Here is a 12,774-nt window from a genome sequence, read left to right on the forward strand (position 1 = left end):
AACTAATCCACAGATAAGGGGAAATCTACTTAGTTTCTAGTAATCTCTCCTCCTTCAGGCTTCTTCTTCTTCTTCTTTGGACTTTATAAATGGTGGTTGGCAACCAACTTTAAGGTGCATCACCACCACCAACTGGACTGGAGAGTACCTCAGTTCATCTTTCAATCCCCCACATGGGTATACGCTCCTAAAAACGAATGAGGAGATGGGAGAGGCGGGACTTGCGGCGCATCAAGCGTTAAAAATAGAACCAAATTCTATTTTAGCGCCTGGTTGAGCAGATGCGCGTGAGCAGTTTAGATTAAATTATTGAATAACTTCTACGGGATCGGTGAACCCCCCACTCCCCACGGGACGGCTGAGCTAACGTGCGCTAATGTGATTAGCATGAGGTTGTAAGTAACAAGAACATTTCCCAGGACATAGACATATCTGATATTGCCAGAAAGATTAAATACAGTTTAGTTTACAGTAGCTATTACAGTGAAAGAATACCATGCTATTGTTTGAGGAGAGTGCACAGTTATAAACTTAAGTGTATTAATAAACCTGTCATGGTTGTCGTAGGGTTGAGACCAAGATGCAGCGGGAAAATGTACACTCATCTTCTTTTATTAAAGTGAAGAAGGAAAAACACCAAAAACATATACAAAACACAAAACGAACTTGACAGTCTTGTCAGGCACACATATCTAAACAAGAACAATCTCCCACAAAATACTAACACAAACACATACCTATTTATAGGACCCTCAATCAGAGGCAACTAGAAAACACCTGCCTCCAATTGAGAGTCCAACCCCAATTACCTAAACATAGAAATACAAATGACTAGACTAAACATAGAAATACATTAACATAGAACAGTGCCCAAAACCCAGAATAATAAATCAAACACCCAACTACTAACACAACCAGCCTGAACCACATAAAACAAATACCCCCTGCCACGTCCTGACCAAACTACAATAACAAATAACCCCTTTTACTGGTCAGGACGTGACAAAACCAATTAGGCACATTTGGACAGTCTTGTTACAATATTTTGAACAGAAATGCAATGGTTCGTTGAATCAGTCTAAAACTTTGCACATACACTGCTGCCATCTAGTGACCAAAATGCACCTAACTTGGAATATTACATTTTGGCCTTTCTCTTGCATTTCAAAGATGATGGAGCAAAAACAAAACAATAAAACTCATGTTTTTGTCTTTGTATTATCTTTTACCAGATCTAATGTGTTATTCTCCTACATTAATTTCACATTTCCACAAACTTCAGTGTTTCCTTTCAAATGGTATCAAGAATATGCATATCCTTGTTTCAGGTCCTGAGCTACAGGCAGTTAGATTTGGGTATGTCATTTTAGGTAGAAATTGAAAAAAAGGGTCCGATCCTTAAGAGTATAACATGTATGTGTACATTTATTTTGCAACACTCGCAAACGCAATGTGGCTCAGTTGGTAGAGCATGGTGTGTGCAACGCCAGGGTTGTGGGTTTGATTCCCACGGGGGGCAAGTACAAAAAAATGCATGAAATGAAATGGATGAAATGTATGCATTCATTACTGTAAGTCGCCCTGGATAAGAGTGTCTGCTAAATGACTAAAATGTAAATGTCAGTGTGGTCAGCATGTTAGATTGTTGACATGAATTGACCTAATTAGTCAAAACACCTGAAAACAAGACATAGTATCAAGAACAAGATTAAACTAGCTGAAACGAGTCACTACATTCCCACATTGCAGTTTCTTGTCATTTCTTGTAGCTATCTGGCCATCCAGAATCACGACTCACAGACTACTGCTTCATTGAAGCGTGCGCATCGTTTGTGACATTGTCAGCTAACCCAAATATGCCCACAGAGTCATCCATCATAGTCCTCCCAGACTTGAAGTGCACATGAATCCAATAGCATTAGGCCTATGTCTACATAAATGGCTTAGCACCCCAGTTTTGAAGAAAACGTGCTTTTAATTCAAGTCATTTAAGTTGATATTTACAGAGTTAAATTATATATAAATACTGTAATTGAATTCATAGCTCACAATTTTGGGGATTTTCTGGCCCGGAAAATTAGGCTACATATGTTTCCATACTGTAAAATATTCGACGTACTGTCACCCATTGGCGGTATTATTCCTTACGTCATAATGATGGAATATTACCACCATCTGGCGGCAGTCGGGCTAGTAAAATATTTTATGAACAACGCTGACAATAACCCTTTTCATGGCTTCCCGCCTGACATCCTCATGAAGACAGTTGGCAATAATTGTAACATTTGGAGAGATCTCGAGTACATTTAAGTACAGCTACAGCGGAAGCAACCTCAACGGACCAATATAGTCACATATCATTAATCTTAGCTCTCTGATAGGTGGGAAAGCCTGACAGTCAAAGACACCAAACAAGGATGGTAGACAATGATCAAACCAAGTTAAGAGGCAAGCCACACTTGTTTTGAACGCCTAAGAAACTGTCTTTGCAAGAATAACCATTTGACATAGACTACTGGTTATAAACTACATGCATAAATCTGTCGTTGGCTATTTTGTTGCTATAGTATATGCTCAAAGCAAGCCGATGCTGATTTGTAGGCTACAGAAAGTACAGTAGGGGAGAGTGGGGTAAGTTGAGCCAAAGGGGTAAGTTGAACTTGAGCCTCCCTTATTTCTAGGAATACACACAAAATGTATTATTTATCAGTGAAGGAAGAAACAACATGAAAAAGTGGTAAGCAAGAGGTCCAAAAAAATGATTTTCACCAAGTCAAATTAATTTGTGTTAGCGGTATCGTGATGCTTGTATCTAAACCAAAGTAGATCATTTAAGATTGTTCTATGCACCAGTTGGGGATCTCTAGAAGCTTCAATATGAGGTCCTTAACCTAGCAGGAAAGTGCATCATTGTAGCTGTGTGGGCTAATATAGTCAAAATGTTTGCCATTGGGTAAGTTGAGCCAATGGCCATGGGGTAAATTGAGCCAGTGGTTGAGACAATGGCAAGTTAAGAAAATTCAAGTGTTTTCTTCCCAGGTGTAATGCAAGGCATTATTGCTGGGATATGAGGTAACAACAGGACCTGGCCTATGTTAAGTGTTTAAAAAAGTACAAAGTGTTTGGTAGTTGTCAAGCCTGTGTTAAAAGATGCTTAATAAAATGATTAAAAAACAAAAAAGTTATTGTGAATATTGTGTTTGGGAAATAAAGATTAGACATGGTTTTAAAAAGTAGTGGTAATATTTTATTCTGCACAGAAATGTGTAGGTTGCTTAACTTACACTGTCCCGCGGCTCAGCTTACCCCATTCCTGGGGTAAGTTGTGCCAAGAGGCCATTTTATATGGACAAGCTATGTTTTCAAAATTGTATAATGTTTACATTAATTATGATTATTTCTAGGGATACACAACATTCTAAAATATATGTACTGTAGATGTTTCAAATGGTTGAAACTGTTATTTAAAGGCTCAGTGCAGCTGTTTTTATATCAATATCAAATCATTTCTGGGTAACAATTAAGTACCTTACTGTAATAGACTTACATTCAAATGGGGAAAAATTGCTTTTTAGCGAAAACTATTTCTCAAGCAATAATTTGGCGAAGACTGTCTGGGAGTGGTCTGAGTGGGGAGGGGAAAACTGAAAACTAGGTTTGGAAATCTTTTTGTTATTGATCTATTAACCAATTTCCGCATGTTGAAACTCTCGCCCCTGCAAACCTGCTGATTAGAAGGTCATCTAGATTGTATTTTCAACCAGAAACTATCAGGAATTAACACTGATCAAATTCCTTTTTACAGTGTTAATTGCATCAGCTGTTGTACAATAGGATATAAAACACAGGGAATTTTTTTTTTTATTGATGATTACACACGAGCTACACTGATAAGTTTGAATTGATTTAAGTTTTAGAAGAAAATTTGAACACACCCCAAATGCCTCTGAAGTTGTGAACTCAATGATATCACAACATATAAATCAAATCAAATTGTATTTGTCACATGCTTCATAAAACAACAGGTGTGGGCTAACAGTGGAATATTTACTTACGGGCCCTTCCCAACAATGCAGAGAACGGAAATAGAAAAATAATAGAAAAGTAAAACAAGTAATGAGCTCTAGTCAATGAACAGCATTCTCACGTACAGTAGGTGTTCAGTTTGTCCAAGTGTGAAAGGGCAGTGTGGAGTGCATAGAAATTGCGTCATCTGTGGATCTGTTGGGGCAGTAAGCGAATTGGAGTGGGTCCATGGTGTCTGGGATGATGGTATTGTGAGCCATAACCAACCAGCCTTTCAAAGCATTTCATGGCTACAGATGTGAGCTCATAGAAGGCATTTAGCTCATCTGGTATGCTTGTGTCACTGGGGCAGCTCATGGCTGTGTATCCCTTTGTAATCTGTGATAGTTTGCATGCCCTGCCACATCCATTGAGCATCAGAGCCGGTGCAGTAGGCTTTGCCTGTTTGATATAGGTGACTTAGTTATGGTACTGGGACAATCACCGGACTTCTGATACTCTTATACAGAGTGAATTACAGTAGTGAGTTTTTGTTGTACTTCCAAACACATTATTTACACTATTTTCTCTAGTGAAGGTTTATTTTATTAAAATATCACTTTTACATTTAAGGTGTATTTTTGACACACATTTTTGGTTGTAGAGTAATTACATTGGTTGTTTCTACAACAATTAAACGTTCTTTATTTAAAGACACCTTTTATTAATGAATTTCACATACATTTTTGTCTCACAGTTTTTGTCTCACAATGACTGCCCACGACTGACCTTTGAACGGCACAATGACTGAGCAAAGCGTAGTTATTTAATCACAGAGAAATAGACAGAGGTAGTAATTTAAACTTTTGAAATTATTTAAGTATTTTGTCAATTGACAAACTGGCATGGTCTTATCTTTTATCGAAATATAACTGTGGCAATTAAATGACCTATTTCTGAAATTAGCCTATTATTTCAATTCAATGTGCACACGATAGGGTGTAAACCGGCAATAGGTTTGATATCGAAACTAGCTATAGCTTTAGGGAATCATTAGTCTAATATTCTAGCGATTTAACGAAAATGTTATCTTTAATTACATCGTTTCTTCCGAGTTTACCTGGATGGCTGACGCTTGATGCAAACCCCCTGGACAGTCTACTCCAAGGTGAGATGTTTGTATCGTTCTTGGCTACCCCGGGTAAAGGGCCTTCTCCTTTCTTGGTTTGTTCCGAATGCCTTTTTGCAGGTTGCTACTCATGCTGTACGTTTATTTTAAGAACCATATTTTATAATACAATTTTGTTGATGACAAATGTTTTGTGTGACACAGGGCTTGTCGGCGCATGTGGGATCTCTGTTCTCTGTAACCTGTTGAGAGTACACGTATTCTTAGAGGCTGAAAGGTGAGAAACGTGTACAACTTTGGACAACTCCCAAAATATGACATTGGAAGATATGATTTCACTTGGATCTCAGGCTACACTTCTTGTTATTATCATACCTTTTTAATTACATTGTAGTTAGACAACTTCAGTATATAGGTTAGGCTACATTGTTAGTTGTAATAGCATTTGATAAATAAACAGATTGTTGCTATACCTTTTGCCCTATAATTAGAATCTGGATGCAATTACCATGTTATAGACAGGGACATTTAAAAACACGTGAGAAACGGGACCAAACCATATAGATGTGGATGTAGATAACTAACCTCATACCTGTAGTTTAATAATTTGTGCTATTGAATATTGTGCTTGATTTCGCCACTATGAACAAAGACTGTAATGCGATTTACATTGTCAATAGTAATCAATGTATCCTTAGAAATCATTGTTTTGTTTTTCACTGCTTTGAAATGAATACTTTCTCTACTCAGTTCAAGCAACATAAGCAGCAGTAAAGAGACATCTATGCAGAAGAAACCAAGGCATCAAGCCAGTGCTACAATTGGGCTGTGTGGAACTCTCCAGTTCTTGTTCCTGTCAGTGATGCTGGCTGTAGTGGGCTCTCGGGTTGCCTCCCTGGTGGTTCTAGAGTTCTCCCTCAGAGCAGTGTCAGCTTGGGTCACAGCTGGACCAGTGAGGCACTTGCAAGATAATAACATAAATGTCACTTATAATTATATGAAAATCTCTCTCACATCTCCCATTCATCAGTCTTGATTCATCTCTAAATTAATGTCCCTCCTGCTCTCTGAATCTGCAGGAGTCCAGTAGGTTCCTACAGCAGCTGCTGGTGCAGTGCCAGTTCTCCCTGGGTTGTGCCCTCAGCTGCAGTCTCCATTTCCTCCACGAGGGGGCGCCGCAGCGCTGGCTCTGCCTCCTCCTAGCTGCAGGACTGAGCTGGTTCCTGGCCAGCCAGACTGGGCGCCTACGGCTCCATGTCATTGCACTGTACAAACTACACAGTTCCCAGCGCTACTGTGGAGTGTGCATTGCACTGCTCACATCAGGTTGCTCTTTGTTACCACACCTGACCAGGGCCCTTATGCTCAGCTTTGCAGTGGCTGCCATTTCCGCCATATCTATAATAAACAAACACTTCCTCTCAGCTACAGAAGCCCTCAGGTTCTGGACTCCACTGACAATCTGCTACACACTGCTGGTGGTGTATATGCAGGGTGAGAGACTGAACATACTGTATCCTGTATGGGGAAACGTTTAAGCAGCAGATTGTCAGATACTATTTGGGTATTTTGTAAATACCACAAAACAAGTAAATGACAAGTATAGTGTTGTTATTCTCATTGGGAAAGCATTCAACTGATGATAATTATTTTCTACTCAGAGGAGCAACATCGCCAGCCAAGTGGCCAAGCTGTTATAAACACAGTGGTGGTGCGTCTGGGGGGGCTCACGGTCCTGATGCTGACTGTCGGCCGCTGGGCAGATGTGCTCCATATCCTTCTGTGCTTCCTGGGTGAGGCTGGCTGTCTGATACCCTCCAGAGACCTGTTGGATGCTACAACACAAGTGAGAATGATTCTCCTTCAATTTACCGTGCTGTTGCAGGTTGCCCTGCGTTCATCAATCTATGTAAATATTTCTGTCATTTCAATTTATCTAACATAATATAAATGTGTGTTTGTATGCAGGATATGGAGGAAGTTCCCAGACATTCCCAGGGAAGTGAGAACCGGAGGAGACACCTGACACCTGGCAAAGACCACCAGAGTTAAGTCATGGGAAGAAACTATTCGTGCTGGGAATCTTTCTTAAGCAATAGTCTATTATATTCTATGATTATAATCATATCAATTATTGACAAGTGTTGACTTTTATACCTAGGAAGGATATAATGAAAATAATAATAAAATTGTATGACACATCTACTAACCTTTTGAATAAGGTACCTTGCAATAATGTTATTTTCACATAGAAATGCAGAGCTCTTGGGAGATAGGAATGATGCTCTTGCCTTTGTTTTCAAATGTCACTGCATTAAATTGAGCCAGAAGCTGTTTAGAATGCACAGAATGGACCTTATCAGCCCTGAAGTAATCTAACAAATGCTGCTTTAGTGTAAAGCATTGGTTAAGGCTACATCATCTCATGTAACAGTAGCAGCTGCTGTAACAGTATCACTTGACACCAGAGATGTGATCATAATCTCCTGAACACAGGATGTTTATGGTATACAATTTCCTCTACTTTCTTTGGGTAGATTGTATTTCATCACAGGCAGGCTCTCCAGCGCAAGCTGTCATATTATGTTACAGTGGCAAGAAAAAGTGTGTGAACCCTTTGGAAATACCTGGACTTCTGCATAAATTGGTCATAAAATGTTATCTGATCTTCATCTAGGTCATAACAATAGACAAACACACTCTGCTTAAACTAAACACACAAACAATTATAGGTTTTCATGTCTTTATTGAACACCGTGTAAACATTCACAGTGCAGGGTTGAAAAAGTATGTGAACCCTTGGATTTAATAACTGGTTGACCCTCCTTTGGCAGCAATAACCTTAACCAAATGTTTTCTGTAGTTGTGCAGGTCTGATCTGCAATGGTCAGGAGGAATTTTGGACCATTCCTCTTTACAACACTGTTTCAGTTCAGCAATATTCTTGGGATGTCAGGTGTGAACTGCTCTCTTGAGGTCATGCCACAGCATCTCAATCGGGTTGAGGTCAGGACTCTGACTGGGCCACTCCAGAAGGCGTATTTTCTTCTGTTGAAGCCATTCTGTTGTTGATTTACTTCTGTGTTGTAGGTCATTGTCCTGTTGCATCACCCAACTTCTGTTGAGCTTCAAATGGCGGCCAGATAGCCTTACATTCTCCTGCAAAATGTCTAGATAAACTTGGGAATTAATTTTTCCGGCGATGATAGCAAGCTGTCCAGGCAGAGGCAGCAAAGCAGCCCCAAACCATGATGCTCCCTCCACCATACTTTACAGTTGGGATGAGGTTTTGATATTGGTGTGCTGTGCCTTTTTTCTCCACACATAGTGTTGTGTTCCTTTCAAACAACTCAACTGTAGTTTCATCTGTCCACAGAATATTTTGTCAGTAGCGCTGTGGAACATCCAGGTGCACTTTTGTAAACTTCAGACGTACAGCAATGTTTTTTTTGACAGCAGTGACTTCTTCCGTGGTGTCCTCCCATAAACACCATCCTTGTTTAGTGTTTTACGTATCGTAGACTCGTCAACAGAGATGTTAGCATGTTCCATAGATTTCTGTAAGTCTTTAGCTGATACCCTAGGATTCTTCTTAAACTCACTGAGCATTCTGCGCTGTGCTCTTGCGGTCATCTTTGCAGGACAGCCACTCTTAGGGAGTGTAGCAACAGTGCTGAACTTTCTCTATTTATAGACAATTTGTCTTACCGTGGACTGATGAACATCAAGGCTTTTAGATATACTTTTGCAACCCTTTCCAGCTTCATGCATGTCAACAATTCTTAATCTTTGGTCTTCTGAGATCGCTTTTGTTCGAGGCATGCTTCATATCAGGCAATGCTTCTTGTGAATAGCAAACTCAAATTTTGTGAGTGTTTTTATAGGGCAAGGCAGCTCTAACCAACATCTCCAATCTTGTCTCATTGATTGGACCACGTTAGCTGACTCCAATTAACTTTTGGAGAAGTCATTAGCCTAGGGGTTCACATAGTGCCTTGCGAAAGTATTCGGCCCCCTTGAACTTTTCGACCTTTTGCCATATTTCAGGCTTCAAACATAAAGATATAAAACTGTAATTTTTTGTGAAGAATCAACAACAAGTGGGACACAATTATGAAGTGTAACGAAATTTATTGGATATTTCAAACTTTTTTAACAAATAAAAAACAGAAAAATTGGCCGTGCAAAATTATTCAGCCCCTTTACTTTCAGTGCAGCAAACTCTCTCCAGAAGTTCAGTGAGGATCTCTGAATGATCCAATGTTGACCTAAATGACTAATGATGATAAATAGAATCCACCTGTGTGTAATCAAGTCTCCGTATAAATGCACCTGCTCTGTGATAGTCTCAGAGGTCCGTTTAAAGCGCAGAGAGCATCATGAAGAACAAGGAACACACCAGACAGGTCCGAGATACTGTTGTGGAGAAGTTTAAAGCCAGATTTGGATACAAAAAGATTTCCCAAGCTTTAAACATCCCAAGGAGCACTGTGCAAGCGATAATATTGAAATGGAAGGAGTATCAGACCACTGCAAATCTACGAAGACCCGGCCGTCCCTCTAAACTTTCGGCTCATACAAGGAGAAGACTGATCAGAGATGCAGCCAAGAGGCCCATGATCACTCTGGATGAACTGCAGAGATCTACAGCTGAGGTGGGAGACTCTGTCCATAGGACAACAATCAGTCGTATACTGCACAAATCTGGCCTTTATGGAAGAGTGGCAAGAAGAATGCCATTTCTTAAATATATCCATAAAAAGTGTCGTTTAAAGTTTGCCACTAGCCACCTGGGAGACACACCAAACATGTGGAAGAAGGTGCTCTGGTCAGATGAAACCAAAATCGAACTTTTTGGCAACAATGCAAAACGTTATGTTTGGCGTAAAAGCAACACAGCTCATCACCCTGAACACACCATCCCCACTGTCAAACATGGTGGTGGCAGCATCATGGTTTGGGCCTGCTTTTCTTCAGCAGGGGCAGGGAAGATGGTTAAAATTGATGGGAAGATGGATGGAGCCAAATACAGGACCATTCTGGAAGAAAACCTGATGGAGTCTGCAAAAGACCTGAGACTATGACGGAGATTTGTCTTCCAACAAGACAATGATCCAAAACATAAAGCAAAATCTACAATGGAATGGTTCACAAATAAACATATCCAGGTGTTAGAATGGCCAAGTCAAAGTCCAGACCTGAATCCAATCGAGAATCTGTGGAAAGAACTGAAAACTGCTGTTCACAAACGCTCTCCATCCAACCTCACTGAGCTCGAGCTGTTTTGCAAGGAGGAATGGGCAAAAATGTCAGTCTCTCGATGTGCAAAACTGATAGAGACATACCCCAAGTGACTTACAGCTGTAATCGCAGCAAAAGGTGGCGCTACAAAGTATTAACTTAAGGGGGCTGAATAATTTTGCACGCCCAATTTTTCTGTTTTTTATTTGTTAAAAAAGTTTGAAATATCCAATAAATTTCGTTCCACTTCATGATTGTGTCCCACTTGTTGTTGATTCTTCACAAAAAATTACAGTTTTATATCTTTATGTTTGAAGCCTGAAATGTGGCAAAAGGTCGAAAAGTTCAAGGGGGCCGAATACTTTCGCAAGGCACTGTACTTCTTTTCAACCTACAGTCGTTGCCAAAAGTTTTGAGAATGACACAAATATAAATTTTCACAAAGTCTGCTGCCTCAGTGTCTTTAGATATATTTGTCAGATGTTACTATTTAATACTGAAATATAATTACAAGCATTTCGTAAGTGTCAAAGGCTTTTTTTTTTACAATTACATGAAGTTGATGCAAAGAGTCAATATTTGCAGTGTTGACCCTTCTTTTTCAAGACCTCTTCAATCCGCCCTGGCATGCTGTCAATTAACTTCTGTGCCACATCCTGACTGATGGCAGCCCATTCTTGCATAATCAATGCTTGGAGTTAGTCAGAATTTGTGGGTTTTTGTTTGTCCACCCGCATCTTGAGGATTGACCACAAGTTCTTAATGGGATTAAGGTCTGGGGAGTTTCCTGGCCATGGACCCAAAATATCGATGTTTTGTTCCCCGAGCCACTTAGTTATCACTTTTGCCTTATGGCAAGGTGCTCCATCATGCTGGAAAAGGCATTCTCCGTCACCAAACTGTTCCTGGATGGTTGGGAGAAGTTGCTCTCGGAGGATGTGTTGGTACCATTCTTTATTCATGGCTGTGTTCTTAAGCAAAATTGTGAGTGAGCCCACTCCCTTGGCTGAGAAGCAACCCCACACATGAATGGTCTCAGGATGCTTTACTGTTGGCATGACACAGGACTGATGGTAGCGCTCACCTTGTCTTCTCCGGACAAGCTTTTTTCCAGATGCACCAAACAATAGGAAAGGGGATTCATCATAGAAAATGACTTTACCCCAGTCCTCAGCAGTCCAATCCCTGTACCTTTTGCAGAATATCAGTCTGTCCCTGATGTTTTTCCTGGAGAGAAGTGGCTTCTTTGCTGCCCTTCTTGACACCAGGCCATCCTCCAAAAGTCTTCGCCTCACTGTGCGTGCAGATGCACTCACACCTGCCTGCTGCCATTCCTGAGCAAGCTCTGTACTGGTGGTGCCCCGATCCCGCAGCTAAATCAACTTTAGGAGATGATCCTGGCGCTTGCTGGACTTTCTTGGGCACCCTGAAGCCTTCTTCACAACAATTGAACCGCTCTCCTTGAAGTTCTTGATGATCCGATAAATGGTTGATTCAGGTGCAATCTTACTAGCAGCAATATCCTTGCCCGTGAAGCCCTTTTTGTGCAAAGCAATGATGACGGCACGTGTTTCCTTGCAGGTAACCATGGTTGACAGAGGAAGAACAATGATTCCAAGCACCACCCTCCTTTTGAAGCTTCCAGTCTGTTATTCGAACTCAATCAGCATGACAGAGTGATCTCTAGCCTTGTCCTCATCAACACTCACACCGAGAGAATCACTGACATGATGTCAGCTGGTCCTTTTGTGCCAAGGCTGAAATGCAGTGGAAATGTTTCGGGGGGATTCAGTTCATTTGCATGGCAAAGAGGGACTTTCCAATAAAAACTGAGGCAGCAGACTTTGTGAAAATGAATATTTGTGTCATTCTCAAAACTTTTTGCCATGACTGTACACTGTGAATGTTTAAATGATGTATTCAACATATACAAAAATACAATACATTGTGTGTTTATTAGTTTAAGCACACTGTCTATTGTTGTGACTTTGATGAAAATCATATCAAATTTGATGACACATTTATTCAGAAATCCAAGTAATTCCAAAGGGTTCACATACTTTTTCTTGCCACTGTATATTAATGTGAACCATGCCAACTCATCTTAAAAATAAACTTGTACAAAATGGCTGAAGCATAATGTTGGCACTTGTAAGTCACACAAAATGGCGTTATACAAAGTGACTATACAGGCTATTTTCAGAAAAGAGGAACAAACCAATCCCATAACTCACTGCATAGAAAGTGTCAAATCTAATAGTTTGATTTCTGATTGTTTTGAGTGTCTTCAGACACTCAAGTATATTATGTGTATGAATAAATTGACAATAATTACATCGAATATACCTAAACACTAAAATGTAAATGATGCCTCCCACGAAAAGCCTATTCGGCGCTGT

General features: G+C 40.2%; 1 protein-coding gene across 1 annotated transcript; it reads left to right on the plus strand.

The window, feature by feature from the left end:
• The first annotated feature begins 4,884 nt into the window (after nt 1-4,884).
• Nucleotides 4,885-7,337, plus strand: tmem82 (transmembrane protein 82). The gene is made up of 6 exons (XM_014135355.3): nt 4,885-5,173; nt 5,339-5,411; nt 5,885-6,086; nt 6,214-6,628; nt 6,796-6,980; nt 7,103-7,337. The coding sequence occupies exons 1-6, from the start codon at nt 5,089-5,091 to the stop codon at nt 7,184-7,186; spliced, it is 1,044 nt and encodes a 347-aa protein (XP_013990830.1). The 5' UTR covers nt 4,885-5,088; the 3' UTR covers nt 7,187-7,337.
• Nucleotides 7,338-12,774: the final 5,437 nt, after the last annotated feature.

The sequence above is a fragment of the Salmo salar genome, chromosome 13 (genome assembly GCF_965601325.2).
Source record: "Salmo salar chromosome 13, fSalSal1, whole genome shotgun sequence".
Taxonomy (NCBI): domain Eukaryota; kingdom Metazoa; phylum Chordata; class Actinopteri; order Salmoniformes; family Salmonidae; genus Salmo; species Salmo salar.

Bases quoted from the DNA above. Each gene is read 5' to 3' on its own strand.
- tmem82 (XM_014135355.3), top strand. From the start codon at position 5,089: ATGTTATCTTTAATTACATCGTTTCTTCCGAGTTTACCTGGATGGCTG. The intron at 6,629-6,795 runs GTGAGAGACTGA...TTTTCTACTCAG, and splicing joins GCTGGTGGTGTATATGCAGG to AGGAGCAACATCGCCAGCCA. The intron at 6,981-7,102 runs GTGAGAATGATT...GTTTGTATGCAG, and splicing joins TGTTGGATGCTACAACACAA to GATATGGAGGAAGTTCCCAG.